This window comes from Protomyctophum parallelum (genome assembly GCF_964188405.1).
Source record: "Protomyctophum parallelum genome assembly, chromosome: 11".
In the NCBI taxonomy this organism is placed as follows: Eukaryota; Metazoa; Chordata; class Actinopteri; order Myctophiformes; family Myctophidae; genus Protomyctophum; species Protomyctophum parallelum.
This window is the reverse complement of record NC_139707.1, coordinates 37,383,589-37,405,583: the sequence shown is the minus strand read 5'-3', so window position 1 is coordinate 37,405,583 and position 21,995 is coordinate 37,383,589. Positions and strand designations below refer to the sequence as shown.

The 21,995-nt window shown below is 41.4% G+C and overlaps 3 protein-coding genes across 3 annotated transcripts; 1 reads left to right on the top strand and 2 right to left on the bottom strand.

Annotated features, from left to right (window-relative positions):
- The first annotated feature begins 110 nt into the window (after positions 1-110).
- ube2al (ubiquitin conjugating enzyme E2 A, like) lies at positions 111-4,607 on the top strand. The gene is made up of 6 exons (XM_083776455.1): positions 111-293; positions 1,968-2,048; positions 2,643-2,668; positions 3,060-3,149; positions 3,235-3,323; positions 3,851-4,607. Exons 1-6 carry the CDS (start codon positions 250-252, stop codon positions 3,977-3,979), a joined length of 459 nt encoding a protein of 152 aa, XP_083632581.1. The 5' UTR covers positions 111-249; the 3' UTR covers positions 3,980-4,607.
- Positions 4,608-5,370: 763 nt separating this feature from the next.
- On the bottom strand, positions 5,371-10,504 carry ing1 (inhibitor of growth family, member 1). Its single transcript, XM_083777558.1, has 4 exons — positions 10,335-10,504; positions 8,559-8,732; positions 7,911-8,059; positions 5,371-7,662 (listed from the first exon to the last, which is right to left on the bottom strand). The coding sequence occupies exons 2-4, from the start codon at positions 8,695-8,697 to the stop codon at positions 7,027-7,029; spliced, it is 924 nt and encodes a 307-aa protein (XP_083633684.1). The 5' UTR covers positions 8,698-8,732; positions 10,335-10,504; the 3' UTR covers positions 5,371-7,026.
- Positions 10,505-11,528: 1,024 nt separating this feature from the next.
- Positions 11,529-21,760, bottom strand: naxd (NAD(P)HX dehydratase). Its single transcript, XM_083776600.1, has 12 exons — positions 21,686-21,760; positions 20,330-20,800; positions 18,222-18,683; positions 16,658-16,808; positions 16,523-16,568; positions 15,471-15,559; positions 14,671-14,779; positions 14,461-14,511; positions 14,236-14,340; positions 13,043-13,163; positions 12,493-12,613; positions 11,529-11,843 (listed from the first exon to the last, which is right to left on the bottom strand). The coding sequence occupies exons 1-12, from the start codon at positions 21,735-21,737 to the stop codon at positions 11,693-11,695; spliced, it is 1,929 nt and encodes a 642-aa protein (XP_083632726.1). The 5' UTR covers positions 21,738-21,760; the 3' UTR covers positions 11,529-11,692.
- Between the last annotated feature and the right edge of the window lie 235 nt (positions 21,761-21,995).

The following is a 21,995-nucleotide window of genomic DNA, read 5'->3' as shown; positions in this document are numbered from 1 at the left end:
TGGCCTGTGAGGCAGTATACCCCCTCACATCATTTGCAAAGTGGTATCGCCCAGTGTACCTAGCTATGCTAGCCAGGCCCGTCAGGCCGAGATTATTGAGATACCCGACGACGCAAGAGAAGCGCAAGCATAATTGTGTCACTGTGATGGTGTATATGAAAACATCGATACTATTACTATTTATTTGATCAAAAATAAGTTTACTGAAACATCTGCGTATTGTACATTAGGTAGCACACACATTAAATAATGTCAACTCCAGCAAGAAGGCGGCTTATGAGAGATTTTAAACGGTGAGTCGGTCGATCTTTCCCCAGGAATTAAATGATGCTGGTAGGCAGCGGTGTGATGTGATGTGTCAAAAACAGCTAACGAAGCTAAGCTAAGTAGTAGCAGCTACCGTGAGAGCCAGGTCTATGGCTGGACGAAACTTAACACCGTGTACTGTAGATAATGTATCGCATACCCTTAATATTTGTTCGGTGGCTGCATATGTATACCCACACCCATTTCCAAGTAAACGTGTATTATGTTTATTTGTGGTAGGCTAGTTTATGTTTAGCGAGGTGGGCAACAAGCGGTCATTTTTCATTGTATTATTAGCTAGTTGGCTAAGTTCCTGTTGGCAGGCTACGGTTTAAATGGCTGTGGACAAGTACCTTGTTAACTACTTTTAACTTAGTATTGTGAAAACGAGGTTATCACCAATATTACTGGAAATGTTTTTTGATTTGGTTGACGCCACTATGACTGGAAATGTTTATGATTCGATTTGCATTTCTTGTTTTTGCGTGTTTGTGAAGAGCAAGCTACCGTCCTGGCTAGTGTGAAACAAAACACATTTTATAATTGGCTATAGTGTATACATACACAATTACACACGGCATATTGTGTCCGCCTGTCCGGTATCATTATGGGTTTACAAAAACTCCTTTTAATCCACCCTGGGCATACTTATCGTGGTCTTATATGGCTTTATAGTTTTTAGCCTTTAAACTGAATTGCCCAAGCAATTGAAGAAAGGTGCAATATACCTTTTTAGGTAGCAAGGAACTTTGTTCAGAATGGAAGCCCAAATGCATTGTGGCCTATCCATATTGGAGTCTCATTGGGTTTTTTTATGCAGATGGAACCGTATACAACCTCATAGAAACAGATTTTTAAATACATTTTAAAATTTTAAATTTGAATCCATCTGGATAGAATTTCACATTTGGGCTGCCCTTCGGAACAGGGCTTTGAAGTATTGAAACGATCTGAGCTGTTTTGTTTAAAACATTAGCAGCCAGTCCTCCTGCTCTGACTACAAGTTGTGCAACATTTCATGTCACATGTGAATTAGCTGATATGTGTACATGGCACAAACCATGCGGAAGATTAGTTTGTATTGTATATTTGTCAATTTGACCTTTTGTTGGAGGTTACAATTCTATTGTGGTGCCATGATGGTGTTATGCTGCAGTGATTTGTTTCTGAAGTAAATAAACTAATCAAATCAGTAAAGCAGAACTCAGTTACAGTCCAGCCCTACTGGATTATTAAATTCTATTTGAGTATCGACTTTCCTTTAAGGGGTGGAAATCAAATGTCATACCCAATATTGTTTCAGTTTTGAGAATCTCCACCATCCAGTTCTGGCAGTTCCCCCACAGCTCAAGGATGTTAATATAATGTTTCACATTTCCAGCATGTTGTGTAGACTATTATAATGTATTGACTTTCTGACTAGAGGACTGTTAATGTAGCTTCCACTTCATATAAAACAAAACTTAACTTAAAGATCCCTTTTTCCCTTCTTCATGACACTAACATTAGTGATATTTTGATAATAATACAAAATAATGTAAATGCATTTCTGCATCCTTTACATTGAAAAACCGTCCTTCGAAGGTAAAGCAAAGACTGAGCCAGTATTGAGTATGGTGCCACAGTGGGGTTTATACTTTCTGTCATTGGTGGTTCTGTAGGCTGCAAGAGGACCCTCCTGCTGGTGTCAGTGGTGCCCCATCTGAAAACAACATCATGGTGTGGAATGCTGTCATATTTGGGTAAGAAGTTCATGCATTGCCAAAGATGGTGTATATAGACGAATTTAAAAACTGGTCTCATGGCTGCTCTACTTTATACCTCATACTAAGCATTTAAAGTATGAGATATAAAGTACGGCATCCTTGCGTTCATAAATCAGAAAGATTGGGTATTGGGTAAGACTGACATTATGTATGTTTCAGGACCTTTCACTGCTTCGTCTCAACCATTACTCAATGGCTCTGGTCTCAGCTACCGCGGTGGATATTTTGACATTCCGTTTTTATAATTTTTGGAATGTTGCCACTACTGTTGGAGCATCCATAAACTACACAGGTTCATCTCGATGTTCTGGGCATCTTTGTTATGTTAGTTAGTAAAAAGCAGGTAAAAGAGTAACATTTGAGGCAGACTTAACATCAGTCACTCTACCGTTCACTGTAGTTTAAACCCCGCAGCTACGTCGAGTCCGCCTACAGGAAATACGTAAGCTGCGACCATGAGACCCGTTTCTGAATTCGTCTATAGAGATGGAGATTTCCCGTTGTAATTCTGTAATTGCTGCTAGTGTGAATCATCTAATGAAATGCGGTCTTTGTTTGTAAACTCTTCAGTCCAGAAGGAACACCTTTCGAGGATGGTGAGTGATTTATTTGACATTTGTAACTTCCAAAATTCTATCATAATCCCTGTATAATTTTTGACATGAACAAAACCGTTTACTTGCATCATGTAAAGGTGATACAAAAAGACCATTTTTACAGTGGGTTTTCCTGTTTTATACCTTATTTATATTGAAAGGAGATTCTTTTTAATGCATCCACACACAACTTGTTCCATATGGAAACCACCAAAACTATGCAGAACACTGCAACACTTGCTGTAGTATTTTAAGAAAACCAATAAAATATAGTATATTTAATTGCAAGTCTAAAACTGACAACTCTAAATGGTCACTGAGCAGCACGCTAATCTGATGATGTATACACTAAATATCACTCCTTGACTGTGGTGTGCTCTTCTCTTCTCAGGTACATTTAAACTCACAGTAGAGTTCACAGAAGAATATCCCAACAAACCCCCAACAGTACGATTTGTGTCAAAGATGTTCCATCCAAATGGTAGGGATGTTTTCATATTGTTCCCCATCGGTGCAATTGTCATACTTATTACACAAGTGGATGCTGATTTGTTTTTCATCTAAAGTTTATGCAGATGGCAGTATATGTTTGGACATTCTTCAGAATCGTTGGAGTCCCACTTATGATGTATCCTCTATTCTTACTTCTATCCAGGTGAGTCATGGTAATACAGAAGACAAATATATAATTAAGGCAGTGCGGAAGGCATGATTACTGTAGTTTAAAGGGTCTGTATCAGAGAAAAGAATATTATCTGCTGAATTCTCATAGAGATGCACTGAAATTCAAATGACTGCAAAGATGGCCTGTCTAATTCTGGAGATGTCTAATTCTTGACTGAATGGAATCTTTCTACAGGACCAGAATTTTAATCTAGACATATGCCTCCTCTTTCTGCTCTCAACCTCCTGCCTATACTATCTAAATAATAGGAAAAATGCCCAAATCTTAAACAACTGTATTAGGGTGCTGTCACACTGAACTATGATTCTGCCCTGTTTTCAGTGGGAACGGAGAAGTCTGTTGCCATTCATGGATTTCAAAACAAAAAGATAAATAAATGCTCTGTTCCCATTGAAAGCATTTGAAGAATCCACCGCATAGGCAGAATTAGAATGGTTGTAATATTAATGTATCATATATATATATTAATGTATCATCATGTCTATCTTTTTACCCAGTCCCTGCTTGATGAACCAAACCCAAACAGTCCAGCCAACAGTCAGGCAGCACAGCTGTATCAGGAGAACAAGCGGGAGTATGAGAAACGAGTGTCAGCCATTGTAGAACAGAGCTGGAGAGACAGTTGACCACACACAATCTGGGTAGCTGCTCTCAATACTGAGCGTGTGTGTGCTGCAAGTTTTAGTGGAGTACCTCTTAATTTTTTGGATCCCTCACAAATTTGATTTTAAGCTTTTATGCACTTTACATTCACCTTCCCCTCATAGAAACTTTTTTTTTTCTTTTTACCTGCTGGGAGTGTTACCCCCCTCTATAATCACTTCTTTTTTCAGTCTATCAGGGGAAGTATGTGCTCAATCTTGCCTTTGAAATATTTTGTCAGTAAGGACCATTTTGGGCATTCAGACATGAATGCCTGTGTTATCTTGCTGTAAAAAAAATCACACAGACTGGATTTGAATTGGCAAGATGTATAAACAAGTCACAATGGGTCCTTGTCAGTCTTGTACCCATGGTCTTTTATGTAAAGCGTTTTCAAAAGTAGTTTTCTCTGGACTCCTGCCTGACCACTCACCTTTCTTTAGGAGTTTGCAGCCTGAACATATTGGACTACAATTCACCCTAATCCATCTCTTTAAACCATGTGTTGACTGTGTTGTGAACTCTTACATGCATGACAGAAAGAGTGTATTCATGTTCTGTTCTGTAATCATGTATATAAAAAACATGCATCTGAACTATGTACAGATTTTGCACTTGTTGTTCCCTGCGTAATTTTTCTCCCAGCACTTGTAAAGTAAAATTCATTCATATGTTAAAGGGACTCTAATCACGTAGCCAAGTCGATTAAAGGGACATTTCACCGCTGGAAGAAACTCGAGTCACTCAAAATGGTAAATGGTGCATTTATATAGCGCCTTTATCCAAGGCGCTTTACAGAGATTGTGCATTACATTCACCCATTCACACACGCATTCATACACCGATGGCAGCGGAAACCATGCAAGGCACCAACTAGCACATCGGGAGCAATTAGGGGTTCAGTGTCTTGCTCAAGGACACTTCGACAGTAACTCTGGGGGAGCCCGGGTTCGAACTGGCAACCTTACGGTTACCATCCAGGCACTACCCCTGAGCCACCGCCGCCCGTTAATGTTAATAATAGTATTTGTAGTAGATAACAGTGGTACAATTTGAAATGTATGTCCAGAAAAATTATGTAGTCTGTGTTTTTGACTGACTGGATTACTACAATGACCATAATGCTTTCATATATTATCAATTCATTGTGCATAAAGTGAATTATTTAACTTTTTTTGTTTAATTATGGCATACAGCTCATGAAAATCTTATCAAAATATTTATTTTATGAGACCACAAAAAATAATCTATTAATCGAGAAATGTCTGACATCTGAAAAGCATATTGACGTATGCAGTCAATACTTGGTTTGGGCTACTTTTGAACAAATTTCATCAATGTGGCATGGAGGTGATCAGCCTGTGGCACTGTTTGCTTTGATCAAACAAAAAGGTAGGAGCGCACACCAGTAGTGGGGAGGTGCTGACCGCAGGAAATAAAAGTTTGACTAAGAAAGGAAAGAGGCCACACAGCTCTTAGTCACGATGCTATAAACTTTATTAAGCCAACGTTTCGACAAGCAGGTTGCCTTCTTCAGGGTATGAATGGTACTGTTTGCTTTGATAACAGCTGTAAATTAATTTGTATTGTTGAATCATGTCTCACACTTTTTCTTTTTATCCAATGATTTTGTAACCCATTTTTCACCCCTGTCAATTATCTAATGTGATCCTGGGCTCTACACACCCTCCGCCAACCTGGGGAGAGCAACGGACTTGCCACACATTACTCTTGACAATACAACCTACTGTAGATTCTCTGTGGGGGTCAGGTCAGTTGGCTGGTCATTTAAGCACAGTAATACCATGGTCAGTACACCAGTTACTAGTAGTTTTGGCACTGGGTAGGTGCCAAATTGAGCTGAAAAGGACTCCTTAGATGGCAGTGTTAAAACCAGTAAATTTTCACTCAGTGGACCAACACCATGCAGACAACATGGCCTAAATAATCACTGTTTTATCAAGTCCAGAGTCAACACAACCTGGATTTAGTGTTCCTGTGGACTATTCCAATGAGCTGTATGCCATAATCAAGATTAAAACAAAGGTTTTAAATATTTCACTTTGTGCAATGAATCAAATTTATGGATGTTTCACTTTTTTCATTATATTCTGGAAGAAAATTAACTTTTCCATTATATAATTTTTTGAGAAGGAGCTCTATATGACATTTTATTGTGGTCTAGGACAGCTGATGTTGAATACAAGGTAACTTAACATTGTGACTAATAATGTTACTGGTGGTGAGTAACGAACAGTGGTGTAAACACGAGTATCCAATAGCACTAGATAAGAGAACACTCGGTCTAACGTGGAGTTGTTGCTTTGCTATTTTTGAATATGACGTGGTGTGGAGCTCTGGCAACAGTGGTAGGGGAGTGCAATCTATTATGAGAGCCCTCCAGTACAGGCCAGGGGATTTCTAAAGGTAAAGTCTAGTAGATCCTAGATCCAGAGGGGCAGTGACTACGGGACCTACCAATACAGTACGTCTTGTGATAGAACATATGCCTACATTGTAACAATATGCAGGAACAAAGTAACTGAACAGACTACAGAACAGAATTATAATTATGGGTTTAAGGGCTGACTAGCTTGTTCTACAACTCGTGATTATCCTTTTGACTAGACGGAATAACTTTCAGACAGGGCTGATCTGATTATTGACTGAAAATGGTATATTCAATCTGAAAATAAACCTTGTTTATAAATGTTTTATTAGTTCAGCATGGGACAGTAAGATGGGTAATTACATGCATGATACAACATCTTAGCCGATAACTACGTCACAGTTGGTCATGTAAGTGTAGGACAATTGTTAAAAAATGCAGCTTTGCTGAGAATCCTGACCACAAAGTGTAATCTAGCTTTACGGCTTTTTAGCACTTAACATTACAAAAATAACGCTTTACAAGAGCTCTCTTCAATTCATCATTCAAATAAAACTGCAGGTAAATGAATACAAATGCAAGAGCCACAAAATGAATATAATACATTACATTAATAGTGTTCATTGGACCAGGCAGAAGTAGCTACCTGTTGTATGCTCGCTCTTTCTTGGCCCTTTCTAGGGCCTTGTCCATGGTTTTCTCATTCTCACCCCTACACTTTGGGCAGAACCACTTGCCCTTGGGCTTATGATGAAGTCCCACACATGAGAAGTGGAACCACTCAATAGGACATTCATCGTTATCACAGCCAATCATCTCCCCATAGGACACCTGCTCACACAGGCAGTATGTTGGCTCATCTGGGTCAATAGGCAGGTCTGGAGGTGAGACTTCTCTCTCAGATTTACCTTTTGACCGTTTCTTCTTCTTTGAGGACGAGGTTTTAGCCCTCTTTTCCCGTGATGCCCCCATGCCAGCGTCCTCGCTGTGCTCTAGACCCACGTAGCTTTCGCGATTCTCCCCATTTTTCTGGCGTCTTGAACGTTTACCTCCAGACTTGTCGCCACCGGCTGAGCTTGGGGTGACCTCATCACGTCTTTTGTCATGGTGGCTTGCCTTACCCGGAGTGATGGCGGCTGATGTTGATGATGTCATGGAAGCTGGAGTGGTTGGCATGGAGGTTACTGGGGGGACGTGACTTTCAGGGGGTTCCTGTGATGAATGCAGGAGCTCCGAATGCCAATCTACTTGTCTCGTTCTGTTTTCAACCAGCTCCACCTAGAACAAGGCATTGCATTATTTTTTGGGGGGGAATATTTATTATCTCATACATAGCTAAATGGCAGTAGCAATAGTTTAGCACAGGCTAACATACATTTGTTCTATTCTTTTAGAAAGAGAGTTGTAAGATTTTTTTTAAAGTAAAATGTTAAAAAAAACGTTAAACACATCTTTGATGGCTATTTGAGAAAATTAGTCAAAAACGTATTTGGCCTAGAATGAGTTTTAATGTGTTCCATACACACCATTTGACCAGCAATCTGGATCTTCTCATCTCCAAGCTCTTGGCTGCGGATAAGTACTCTCTGAATAGATAGCTGAAGCCTGCGTCGTTGGAGGGGGTCTGACTCACGGCGGTAGCGTTCATAGGCATCATCAAGCTCCTGTAAAACATCTGCCAGAAACAAAATGAGGTATGTAATTAGACATAAAGAAAATGACATGGTGTGTGCAGAATTCTCACACTGTGTACAAAAAGTTTAAATGTTTAAATTGTCATACTGGGACATTTAATTTAATTATGAATAAGGGTTGGTGAAATAAGAAAAATACTACTACACTGTAAATCAAAATCAACACAGCCTCCCTCCCACCAGTCAGATGTTCAATGACAATGCTGTCAAATAGACACTAAGAAAGACGTTTACTGCAACTATTTTTGCACGAACCACATAATACTCTTGGAAACCTACAGAAAGCATGATGTATTGCAAGAGAAATAATTTAGGATATGGGCTGTTTGTCAGATTGAGATTTCTGCAATCACTAATCTCTTAAAATGTGTCAAACATTGATATCAAGAAGTAAGGTTTGCTGTAAGACCTGGATATGTATGAGTGCAGGTGTCAAATGTTACACTTTTAACATTCATTCCTACTGACTAGTTTCTTTACCTTGATATTTTGCATCAATTTCCTTCATGAGGGATACATTCCTCTGTAAATCGAAAGGAAGTGATTCGACCAGATCCAAATATTCCTCGACATAATTCGCAACAACGTGGACTGGATCCCCATTAGTTGGGTTCAACATTGCTGGTGTGTCTTCAGAGGTTACACCCAGCGCTCCTGTAGAGAAAAATAAATATGTCGTGACTTGAGATGAGATTCAATTTATTGTCAATTAATTACAGTAGTAACAGTAGAATGAACTGAGCAGTAGTCATTTAAATAAGTAATAAATAAGATATGAGAGGAACTCAAGACATAATATGGGAAGTTTTAAATTACTTCAAGAGTCAGAAAGTGCAACCTCAGTCACCAATGAATAGAAAAGTGTGGAAAATATAAAGCAACAACTTTTGATACAGCATCCTCTGCAACAAATACATCTAGCAACTATTAGTGGAAGCTATACTGGTATAGAGGGTATGCGCATGCATGAAGTGAATGGGAAATCGAGTGGCAAAGTGACTTGGCAAAGTGAGTTTAATGTAGTTTAACGTTGTTTAATGCAATCAGATAGGACTTTTCTGTTTGGATGTATGGGCTGTCAAGGCCAGAAAAGTAGTTTTTTGCCACTCAGTAGGCGTTCCCGCATAACGTCCGGGTATGATGATGATGTCGCATGACGCATACCCTCTATTGTACTGATACCATATGATTATGAATTGAATGCCCAGGACTTTTTTCCGGTGATCCCATTGGACGTGTTTTGACTGTACCCTGTACTGATTACATTTATGTTTGACTGTACCCTGTACTGATTACATTTCTGCCAGTATTCAATCAATCAATCAATCAAACAAGCTCTACACTACTGGTGGTGTCACTGTGTCACCACTTTCATGGACCCTTTTAAATACTATAACTAGCAGTAGATGCTATAAGAAATAACTAGAATAATGAAACTCATCTGTCAAAGTGTCTGCTATAGACTTTGACAGGTAAACACAGATGAGTTTCATTAGTTGTTACTTTGTCAATGCCAGCGTGAACAGTTAACACAGGCAAACAGATTGCTGTTTGATTTACAGTAGGTGTTAAGGAACACACGTACTCGTCTGCGAAACGGGATAGTTGAAGACAAGTGCAAAAAAGCATGGATAAGATACTACAGGAAAGATATAAAATGTACTAGTTTTCACCGTGGTTGCTGTTAGATTTGCGCACTCCACCAACGCTACATTAGAGTTTCAGAATCTTACTACATCAAATCTTGCTACACAAACAAATTAACACGAGAGTTTTAGGCAAATATGGTTTTACATTTCGGAACATTAAATTATTTGGCATCGCTACTTCAGTGTATAACAAAGTTGCTAACGGTTAATCGGTATATAACGTTACGTTAACGTCAATAGGATAACGATAACCTAAGATTATGGTCTTGCCAAATATGTTTACGCGTGATGTAAAAAATGTGATCACATTTGGTTTAGCAAACGACAGGCGCCTTCACTTGGTTACTTACGCGCTACTGTGATAACTACTACTACGTTATTACCGTTTCATTGTTCCGAGTGGAAAAAAACATTTGGCCAGTAACTGCAATCAATGCAATAATTGAAAATGGTTATTAGCACTTGCTGTAGCGTTTTAACCCACGGTTTGCCACGATAACAGTTAGCCAAGTAAGTTAGCGTGTTTAGCGTACAGTATGCAAATCTGTCAAGATCAAAACGCTTTAATAATGCATTTAGCAAGTGAGTTGTACTTTACATAAATTACCTTAACTGTGTTGTTCTGCGTGGTGATCGTTGCGCCGCATTAGCTGTTCTTTAGCCGTGATGTGAAACAACAAACGACGTCGCATGGACTACTAAAATACTACAACATGAAAACAACCAACCCACCAAGCATCAACCAACCAACCAACCTGGTTAGCAACATTAGCAATGGGTTCAGCTAGGTCTTCGGTTGTGCGCGTGCGCATTGCAGCTACGTTCGTCCCACTGCGGTGTCGCGCGAGGAAAACTGATGTACAAGATCACAGCGCGTCGCGTCGCGACTCGCGGTGAGCTTGTACATCGGCGATCTTTGGCCGCGCGACACCGCCATGTGACGAAAACAGACTTGCTGCTGGAAGGCAGCCTTTTGTTGTGGTGTCTCCCTCTGAATGTGGGCCAGCGAGCGCAACTTCTTTTTTTATTACAAACAATAGGTGGAAGAGGAGATATGTCTGTATTTGGCGAAGAAACCTACGCAGTACAGTAGTAATTTAATTAATCCGCCACTCTTCTGGTTTTACACGGCTGAGACACGGAACATCTGGTGACTGTTGTTCTCCACAAATAAACTTCAAACTAATCTCCATTGTAACGAAATGAAAGATGGTCGACAGACGCATTTTAGGCGACGACGCAATACAATGATGCCTCCGTCAGTGTCAACCCTAGATTTCGTTACAAACTATAGCCCCAATATGTCCCCTCATTCTGTAGTACAGAACAGAATGAGCGTAGGGACTGAAGGAACATATTGGGGTGGGGCTAGGTTGTAACTTGTCACAGTGAGTGGACACACGGCAGGTGAAGTATTGTCATTTCTGTGGGTAGTCAGTAGTTTTACTTTTTCGCAATGTTAACAATCCTACTTTTGATGTGGCGAATTCTTCATGGCCAGGCAGGCCAGCCCAGAGCCCAGAAGTTAGAACAGAAACGTTTGGGACAATGAATTAATATAGCCTACTACCAAATGGTGGCGATGCTGTACACTAGTCAGTACAGAGCTACACCTAACAGAGTGAACATATCGGAGTAGTACATATTTCAACCCTTCAGAAATAACATTATTTTTCATAAAATCAGGAATGATTAAAGTCAAATGAGCTTTACCTTTGTCAACATCGCCCCCATGTGGCAAGTGCGACAGAATCAAATAACAGCATCAGTTTTCTTTTCTTGATATTTATTTCATATTCAAACAGGCATATAATTAACACAGCACCATCTTATTGTGTGAGCATGGGATTATGAAAACTCTCCTGGGGTGCCATTTCTCATACCTGCTTCAAACCACCCCATTCCGACTTTAGCTTGAGCAATTTTCCACATCCAGTAGAACCACTATACACTTTTTTTCCCTCTTCAGTTTTCAAAGAGCTTTTTGAAGGCAGTGTTTATCTCCTGGATCATATCTGAGGTGGTAGTGGATCGGCCGTGTTGGTGGAATGCGTTACTGTTGCATTGCCTGGTCAGGGAGCAAGCCCCAAACGCTGCGATGATTGATGGATTTACACTGAAAGTTGGGTGAGACAGATTTGTTCAAAGATTAGGAAGCATCCCAGACAATATCTTAATAACGGCTTCAGTTTCAAATAATACAATCAATATTTATAAAGTACAACACTGTAAGATCCACTGTGTTAAAGGAGAATTCCATGCTAGAAGGCTTTCTTACCTTTATTTGTAGTTATGTCCCCACCAAAGAGGTCCAGGTGTTATTTTGTGCAAAAGCCCATTATTGGCTATTTCCCCTACCATAAGCCCTCAATGATTTGAATTGAATTGAATTGAATGGGGCATTGGGGTGTTGTGCTATTTATTTATTTTTGGGATGTTGTGCTTATTTCCATCGCTCAATTTCTTTTTGTTGCATATATCCTCTCTTCATAATGTAAATAATATCCCAAGCAGCACATTTTACTACTTATTTCGATGGAAATAAGCAAACTAGCACAAAAACCCAACCCCCATTGAGGGCTTATATTAGGGGAAATAGCCAATAATGCACTTTTGCACAAAATAACACCTGGATAAAGGTAAGAAAGCCTTCTAGCATGGAATACTCCTTTAATGTATCAATTTGTAACTCAGAGGGCAATATAGTTCCATTTATACACTCTCAGAGTATACATACATTGCCAAACTGGCACATATTTCTGTACCTTTTGTCAATTCCTGCAGATGAAGCATAGGCCCAGTGTGCTAGCACACCTAGAGCTCCAGAGAGAAGATCACCTTGTCCTCCACATCGTCTCCCACTGCCCTCAATGCCGCAAAGGGTCACTGTAAACAAGGACACTATCAGACAGTGATATTACATGCTCATTATACTAAGATATCACATGCTTACACACACACACACACACACACACACACACACACACACACACACACACACACACACACACACACACACACACACACACACACACACACACACACACACACACACACACACACACAGTGTGTAAGCATGTAATATATATATATATATATAGATATTCTACATGTCCAGGTGGGCCTGGAACAACATATTTTCAGATAGGGGTCGGCGGCCAATTACATATATTGTTGGGGGTCCTTGATGTGAAAATGTTTGAGAACCACCGACATAGAAACATGGGTTTTTCAGAAAACTGTTAGGATTTAGAAGACAGTTGTAGAATCGTCCTCAGGTCTAAATGTTAAGGTTGGATGTGGTGGAGTACAAACCCTTGGTGCCATCCGTGATTACATCCTGTTCCCCTTTGAGCACCACAGTGACGTTGCCCATAGCTACACTGAGCTGCATGGCGCTCCTCTGATGATCATCGCTGTCCATAGGTTCTTGGTGCTAAAACATTGTCACAAGCATGCACACACACACACACACACACACACACACACAGGTCACGCACGCACAAATATTCATTGTGTTTGAAATAATAATAATAATAAACTTTATTTGTATAGCACCTTTCATACATAAATGCAGCTCAAAGTGCTTCACAGGGCAGGACACAAAAATATAAAACAATAAAACACAAGTAGTTAAAATGATAGAACAATGGCAAAGAACAAAATTGAATATAAGAACATAAAATAAATAAAAACAAATAAAAACACCACATGCAGCAATCAGTCAGGGCAGGGTAGGAACGTGCATAGTAAAACTCAACTAAAAGCAAGAGTGAAGAGGTGAGTCTTGAGTTGAGATTTAAAATTAAAATAAGTAAAATAATTTTAAAATCAATCCTAAAAACAACTGGAAGCCAGTGCAGTGATGCCAAACTGGAGTAATATGTTCTCTCATCTTAGTTCTAGTTAATGGAGGATGTTGCCGTTTATTAGTCCCTTGTTGAATTTAACTGAGAAACCCACTGGGGTTGTCATGAAATTGGTCATTCAGTTAATTGTGATTAACGATTTAATTGTGTTTCTGGTTGGAACCATAGTTGGAACATACAAATTACATTTATTTTTGCATTTTAAGGTAGTTTCAGACGGGAATTGACTGACGCGCCTTTGTTAATAATTAATTTTCAATGAGATTTTTTTTTTAAGTGAGGAGAAGTTGAGGGTCGTTGTCCGTTGACTTGACGCAAACGGGCGCAGTCCCGTGAAATTGTCGCGCGCATGCTCATTTCGTGCACACGCCCGTGGGCGGCTAGTGCTGGATTGTGGTCAGCTTATTTTTCTTGACGCGGCCCTCATGAGCAGACGTGTGCGTCGCTCTCTGAAACGGCCTTTAGGCTTTGCAAACAAAAACTGGAGTGAAAATAGCAGATCCATAAGTTCTCGAATATTTATGCACATGCTTTAAGCAGATTCTATACAGATGAATGGAAACGACTGACGATTATGCAGAAATAATAATCATCTCAAATAACCACGATTAAGCTATTATATAATGTAATAAGACCCACCAGTGCCTCGTATAGTCGCGTGAACTCCATGAAGTTAGGTGTAAGAATGCCCTTCTGGTACCCTTGAATGACAGATGGCTGCTGTGAAACTAGCCATAATCCATCCTGTTGAAAAAAAGGGAAAAAAAACACTCACCTACACTGTAAAAATCAGTTCAATGCTGATGTTTGCCATTAAAATACAATCTCTTCCACAGCCAATAATTTAACAAGATGAGGACTTACTGCATCAATAATTATAGGAATATCTCTTGCTTTTGTCTTCTCTATTACCTCCTAAAAGGGGGGGAAAGTTTCAATTAAAGATGAAGGCAAATTACAAACAAATTACAAACAAAATACAGGTGCTCAAAATTTGTCATAGTTGCTGAAAATGTAGACAGACAAAACACAGTGGAAAATTAGTGTTGGATACTGTAGGTTTATTTCACATGCCTTGGCTGTTTTCAGGAGTGCGTCCTCCCTCCCTAGTCCTGGGCCGACCACCAGGCTGTGTAATCTTGGGAGCCACTTTTCTATCTCCTCCACTGCATTGGGGCTGTCCCTATATAAATAATACACATGTGCCACAAAGAGGATGTTTTACACATCGGCATAGGGTCCATTGGGCCACACGGGCCGTGGGCCAGTCAGTTTAGAGCTGGCCCAGTCTAACTTCGAAGAAAGGGGGCGAAAAAACAAGAAAAACAACAAAAGATAGACTACTTTGGCAGCCCTTGTGCATGCAAATTTCTGTTTAGTATACGTAGCAAACCACAGCATGCAAGCCGCCTTTGTTAAAATAGTCCCCCAAACCGCTCACACTTCAGCTTCGGCCGGGGATGCACTGTGCGATGCTAATTTGCCCAGTCAATCATTTGATCCACGCTACGTGCCTGGTTTTACATGCCCATAGCATTATGGGTAACAGCTCACTTCCATGTTAAGATTTGGATATGGTACAGTATCTCCATACTGTATCACATCATTAATCCTACTATACACATGTTTTTAACATGACCAGTTGGCAACTGAGCAAGTGAGCATATCCCAGACATTTTGTATAAAGCAGGCATCTTACTGGGTTTCTCAATCTGGATGAGACAATCTTTGTTATTGTAAATGGGATATGGTGTTTACACCTACAGTACTCTGAATATTTGAATATGTGGAGTAATACAATTGTTGTGTTCATGTATACAGTTTATATTGTAAATTGTGGTTCAAAAATAAACACTCACTCAAAGCATACTTACAGTACAGGATGGACTATGAGCTCAGGGCTGTATGACTTGATTACAGTTGCAGCATCCCTTGTGCAGAATACATGAGACAGATCAGCACCCTATAGAGAGAGCAAAGACACTGTCACTATACTACACTTATAAACTAATAAGAACGGATGGAAATGTTAAAGGAACACTATCATGCCTCTGATGTGCATTTCAGTACATTTTTAAAGAACATCCAGTGAGCAAACCTTTCAGCACAACTTCAGCTGCATTTAACAGACAGTTTTATACCCAGTGATACATTAGCCCTACAACAAGTACACTGTGGAGGGGATATATACAGTATAATGTACAGATAATGTTAAAGTGGTCATAAGTAAGTAGACATGTGGCCCATAGGTCTCTTGTTTCTGTACCTTGAGTTGGCTTGATGTACAAGTCAACTACATTCCCTTGGATATGACTAGTATGTTGCATGGACATACAAACCCAATCGAACCCTTCTTTGGAACGACTCTCCCGAGAATTGAACCCAACCTCCTGATCTCAGGGCAGACACCAACCACAGTGCCACCGAGCTGATTATTATTATTTTTTACCCAGGGAAGTAGCTGAGCACAGGTGCTCATTTTCAGCAACGCCCTGCACATAGAAACACACAGACAGACACGTGCACACACACACACACACACATTAAAACCTGGGAGCTGACCAGTACAACCACAGTCTTATACTGTTGGCCACTAAGCAGCTCCAGGGGGAAAAGTTGGGGGTTCAGTGCCTTGCTCAAGGGCACTTCAGCGGTGTTGGGTGAGTGATGACAATCACTTCCCCACCCAGATTTTTCCTACCCGTCCGGGGAATCGAACCGGCAACCTTTCGGCAACAAGGGCGCTCCTCTAACCCTTAGGCCACCTCTGCCCCAAATACTTTATTAGTCAGAAATGCAAACAGCACAAGATACAGTCAGACATTTGGGCTAAAAGGATAAGTGTAACTAGTGTAGTAATGTTGAAAGCCATGATAGTGTCCCTCCCTTTAATGATTGTTCAAGCTTGAAAATGATGTGCATTTACCACTTTTAGTGCAGAGATGGCAGCAAAGTATGGCGCTCCCGTGTACCTGACAGACAGAAGAGGAAAATAACTAAGAACAAGACTCTATAGAGAATCAACACATCCTTTAAAATGCACTCCTATTGCACAACGTACTCTTGGCAACCGCCAATGATCCCAATTCTTCCATCTTGACCCTTGTGCTTTTTTGATGTCAGTGGAGGGATGATACTCTTCACCAGTGTAAGGATGTCATCATCCATCCCTCTGTGCCCCTTGGAGCCAAAGCTGTAGTAGCGATCAATGACTAGGAGAAACACAGTGAGAGATTAAATTAAATGCCAGCTGAGGCTGATGATATACTACTGTATATGCCCAGTTCAGAATTCATATCTGGTTGTATGCAGATATATTATCCAGCTTGTGTCTCTATCCAGTTGAGATAGATTGCTGTTGCACCTTAAAATGTAATGTGTCTCAACTGTGTTTTAGTGTCCACTTATTTGCTCAATATGCAAATAATCATGCTCAAAAACAGTCTTCTACCAGGCAAACAAGATGTTCCATGCACGCTTGATAAATAATTAATTTGCTTAAGCCATTTTTGGGATAGACTTAATGCAGATACCTGCCACCTGTTGTAACTTACCCACATGGTGTTAAGAATAGCTTGTGCATCTGATGCATTGTAAATAACTTAATCTTAAGTGTTTTTATTCACTCTGGGCCCGTCTGGGGGCCTCTATAGTGTTTTTTCAAGAGCCTTTTTGGAGAACGTAAGTCCCTGTTCAAAACAAAGAGACGTCATTCTCACAGGAACATTAAGCTATCTATATAAATATCTAGTGAAAAGATCCGCTGCTCAATTTAATTACTTGACAAAAGAAGAAAAAAAGATGCAAGCTGCTGCAGTGAATCTTTAGGACTTTCCAAAGTTTTCAGGCATTGCAGATAACGCCACCTAACCAACATTAATAAAGCTTTACAGGCAAAGACTAGCCAAAATGTGCATGCAATGTTATTGAATATAGGATGCACTTGGTGACAGGGACACATTTGTGTTCCCCCTACACTACATAATGTGTATACTGTGTCGTATCCCAATTTTCTCTCAATTTGTCAATGCCCCCGTGTACTGGGTCTTGGTGGAGGGTTACTCCATATGCCTCCTTTGATTTGCCACTTATCACATGGCAGCACTGAGTTTCACAGGCAGAGCATAACACCTGCCCAGTGACTCAGACACTTTGACCAACCAGTAGGAGTTAATAGAGCAACAAAAAGGACACAATCCTTGACGGCTTCCCATCTGTGAACTCTGCAAAGCACCCAGCCAGAGGCACCACAGTTGGGAATCTAACGCCTGGTTCTCTGCCGTAGTAGTGGGCAAGTGTTTTACCTCTCCACCACCCAGAATATACCAAGACGTCTTGAGGGAAAAATCAAGACTGTTCAGACCTGTGTTTAAAGCTTGCAGCCATGCAGAGTATCCAACTCCAAGAGTCCAAGAGAATTTGAATGCCTTGTCTGAGCTGGCCCATAGTGTCTACTGCACTGAGAAACCACCCCAAAACCAAACAAAGAAAGAACCTCACGCAAAACACAATTGTAGGCCTACTGTAGCAGAGTAATGGCTCTATCGTGTTTGTCAATATTGTGGATAATATATCTTTTGAGGTCTCCATCTTGAGGCTCCAACGTCACAGAAAAAAACGAATACCTAATGAATTGGGATCTGGGTTGAACTGTTGACTTTGTTGGCTCAAATAATCTGCCGGGGTTGAAGAACGTCGGTGATGATGACTGGACTGGCCACGTGTACAAGAGGGAGAGGCACTGGTGGAGTATACAGGGGCACTGGCGGAGGGGGGCACCGTCCTGGACGCTGCCTCTGCCGGGGGAGCAGAGCTGGCAGGGGAGATGTTGGAGAACATCTGGCCAAGCATCTGCAGCATTTGGAGCTCCCTGGCGTGCTCGACCTCTCTCCGACGGTCCTCCGCTCGCAGACGCTGCTCCTCCATCCTGTAGAAGCACTCCTCAGCCTGGGCGCTCTGCTCCAGAAACTGCTCCATTAGCTTCTCCATGGGGAAGTTTGCCCGCCGCTTCCTCTGCCGTTTGGGTTTCCCGGGCGACAGACTACTGACTCCCTGGCCACCGTTCTTGTTTTGCCTCAATGTTGCACCTGTAGTGAAAGCATCCGAAATAGTAAATTATTAAAAATGTACAAAGCATCAGGTCTGAACATAGCCCTGGTCCAAGGCTTACAGCGAGCCTCTCTCTGACGCCTTGTGGAAGTACCATCCACAGCCCTCTGGTCATATTTCCACTCCCGTGCGCTGTTTTTCTAATACCAGCAAATAAACAAAACGACGAAACCACTCGCCGAAACAAAGCCTTTTAGACCTTGGTAAAAGTCTATTCTCGAACCTGGGAAGCGTCTTAGGTCCCCAGTTTCTCTCTAAAATGCACTTTGTGCCATTTTAATAACGCAATGTACCCTGAATTTAACTGCATAACGCTATCCTACACTCGCGAACCGCCAGTAATGTGATCCTGGCGGTTCGCGAGTGTAGGATAGCGTTACCGTCCTTAAATTCAGGGTACATTGCGTTATTAGAATGGCACAAAGTGCATTTTAGAGAGAAACTGGGGACCTGAGACGCTTCCCAGGTTCGAGAATAGACTTTTACCAAGGTCTAGCAGGCTTTGTTTCGGTGAGTAGTTTCGTCGTTTTGTTTATTTGCTGGTATTAGAAAAACAGCGCACGGGAGTGGAAATATGACCAGAGGGCTGTGGATAGGGTGGCCAGACGTCCGGTTTCACGCCGGACAGTCCGGTTTTAGACCCACCTGTCCTCCTCCCACCTCAACCTCTGGCCGGACACATAATTGTCCGGTTTTTTGTGATATACAGTGCTTGTGTCATTTACGTCGTCTGCCTGGGTATTAAAATCTCCGCAGCGCTGCTCAGCTCCGCCTCCGCAGCGAGCCGGCCACACTGTCTTAAAAAGAGAGAGGCTAGTGGAGACGTTAAGAGTGTTGCCATGTCCGCTTAATTATAAGCGACTTTAGGCTTGTTTTATATAATAGGCTACTAAGCCTAGTCAGGCTTCTTTTGGGCTTGTTTTCATAGACATGGTTGCTTGGTTCTCTTCCAAAACTGGGCAACACTGCCAGTGGGATGGTCGGTTTGTTTGTTGTGCTCTCACAATCACTTTAGTATAGTTAATGCAGAGACAAACAAACCAAATATGCCGAAATGAAAAACTACATTTAATGAGCAATGGAGCAAGGAACTCGACATCATAAAGACAGGGAGGCTGTGTGAACATATAGGCTACTGGCATCATTCTATGTCCCACACCGATGACCATAAAACTGTATAAAAAAACCCACAAGAAAGAGATTAAACATGAAACATATCTAAACATGAAATAAAATAAATGTATTCTAAAATGAATGGCCTTTGTGGTACCCTATAATTTAAAAAGGTTAATTTAATTAGCAAATATATGTTCTCTGTGGACATAATGCTGGAGATGATGGTGGTGAAAATCAGGTGCAATAGTAGTAGTAATAATATGAATATATGGGGGGGGGGGGTCTGGGAGGGGGGGGGGGGGGGGGGTCGGGGGAGCGAGCCCCGCAAAAGTGTCCTCCTTTCTGAGGTCTTGCAGGTGGCCACCCTAGCTGTGGAAGGTACTTCCACAAGGCGTCAGAGAGAGGCTCGCTGTAAGCCTTGGACCAGGGCTAGTCTGAACAGTGCATCGTTTTTGTTTTAACAGAATATATAGAACTGGTATTATATGGACACAGTTTGTGCACTCACCATTGTTCCCCACTGTCACTTTAACGGGAATAGGAATGGGAACACTTGGATACTCCAGCTTCACTTCGGTTTCCGCAGGAATGGGACATTCTCCCATGGTCTCCGAGTATGTATCCTGAGCATCATCTCCATCCTCTTCCGCGCCGTCCCCCGTCTCATCACCACACGCCCCGCTGTCAATGAACTCCTGGGGGTCAATCGCAGGTCGGTTGCTTAAAATCCGTTCCATCGTGTCGTAAAACTTACATATCTTGTGATACTGCCCGTTGTTCCGTAGATTACCTTCCTTCGCTAGCAAATATTGCCTCTTGAGGCTCTTAATCCGCACGCGGCACTGGTCCGAGGTCCTCTCGAAGCCCATCACCCCCAGCCTCCGCGCGACATCTCGGTAGACAAAGCTGTTTCGGAAGTTTCCGTCCAGCGCTACCTGGATGTCCTGCTCCCCCCAGATGTTCAGCAAGGTTCTGGTCTCTACATCCGACCACAGAAAACCCCGTGTTGTATTTGCATGCATATTATAGTCGGTCGGTCCAAAAGTAAGGTCGCCTCGTAACAAACAGTAAAGCAAGCCAAGCAAATGGATCAAATGTTGACACACTGCGGATATGATGATGATGGACGGCTGATACGGCGGTTTGCTGCCCCGTTTTTGCTAACGTTACATCACAGCCGCGATACTCCCCCCTCCGGTATACTCCAAATAAACTATTGGATCGTCCAACTTTGTGCCACCTATAGCAATTAGTATTCCCAGCTTTTAAATATAAGCAATTCCCTGTTCTGTAGAAACTATTCGTATGCTAGCCAGTGTCTAGATCTTTATCATCTACGTCAAAATACGTTCTTTGGGTGACATTTAGCCGTCAAAACTGACCTGGGACCTGTAACCCCGCCCACAACCCGACATCTAAACATGACTGGATCAAATGCCAAACTGACCCCAGTTCAGTGGTCTAAACCTCATGTGGTATTGCTCCGCCCACATCGTCCATGCTGCCTGCTAGTGCATCTGCCCGAGGTCCTAGAGTTCCTCCTGGTTGTTACTTGTTATTATTTTGTCCCCTGCACTGAAATGCTAAATGACAAAGATTTGTTTTGTGTACAACTTTTAGAAGCAAAGACATTAACCTCGTGGGAATAACTATAATTTATCTTAACGCCGTTTATACTTTACCTTCGTTATTATTCACATAGACCAGTGTTACAACAATCGACAGCGCAACTGTGATGAAGCAAAAGGCGACCATTTGAGTCCCTGCTTGCGGCATTCTCTCTCTGTCTTTCACTTTTCCACCTCACTATTATTATGTCAACAACCACCTCATTCATTTCGATGCCAACCCGGATCCTTCTTACCTAAACTGGCTCTGCGTGTCACCGCTGAGAACAGGACAATGTTCTTGATCATGAGCTGATTCTTTTTGTCCTGTGCAACCAATAACTCTATGTGTGCAACACAGGAAGAAAGCTTTGATATTTACTGGAACTCAATTGGTTGGAGCAATTAAAGGTACATGGACACATTTTGTAGTGTACTCAAGTAGTCTATTTCTCTACAGGAGTAATATTTTGCATAGTTAATATGTTTGTCATATTTCGTCAGTGGCTAAATGAAAGTGTTTTACTTGTTTGGTTTGTTCGTCTTTATTGCGCTTGTTGCAACGTG

Coding starts and splice junctions, on each gene's coding strand:
- ube2al (XM_083776455.1), top strand. CDS start 250: ATGTCAACTCCAGCAAGAAGGCGGCTTATGAGAGATTTTAAACG. Junction 2,049..2,642: donor TGGAATGCTGTCATATTTGG/GTAAGAAGTTCA, acceptor TAAACTCTTCAG/TCCAGAAGGAACACCTTTCG. Junction 3,324..3,850: donor CTATTCTTACTTCTATCCAG/GTGAGTCATGGT, acceptor CTTTTTACCCAG/TCCCTGCTTGATGAACCAAA.
- ing1 (XM_083777558.1), bottom strand. CDS start 8,697: ATGTTGAACCCAACTAATGGGGATCCAGTCCACGTTGTTGCGAATTAT. Junction 8,060..8,558: donor AATTGATGCAAAATATCAAG/GTAAAGAAACTA, acceptor TGTTTCTGGCAG/ATGTTTTACAGGAGCTTGAT. Junction 7,663..7,910: donor TCCAGATTGCTGGTCAAATG/GTGTGTATGGAA, acceptor GCCTTGTTCTAG/GTGGAGCTGGTTGAAAACAG.
- naxd (XM_083776600.1), bottom strand. CDS start 21,737: ATGATCAAGAACATTGTCCTGTTCTCAGCGGTGACACGCAGAGCCAGT. Junction 14,341..14,460: donor TTCCTATAATTATTGATGCA/GTAAGTCCTCAT, acceptor TTTTTTCAACAG/GATGGATTATGGCTAGTTTC. Junction 13,164..14,235: donor CGCGACTATACGAGGCACTG/GTGGGTCTTATT, acceptor ACAATGTTTTAG/CACCAAGAACCTATGGACAG.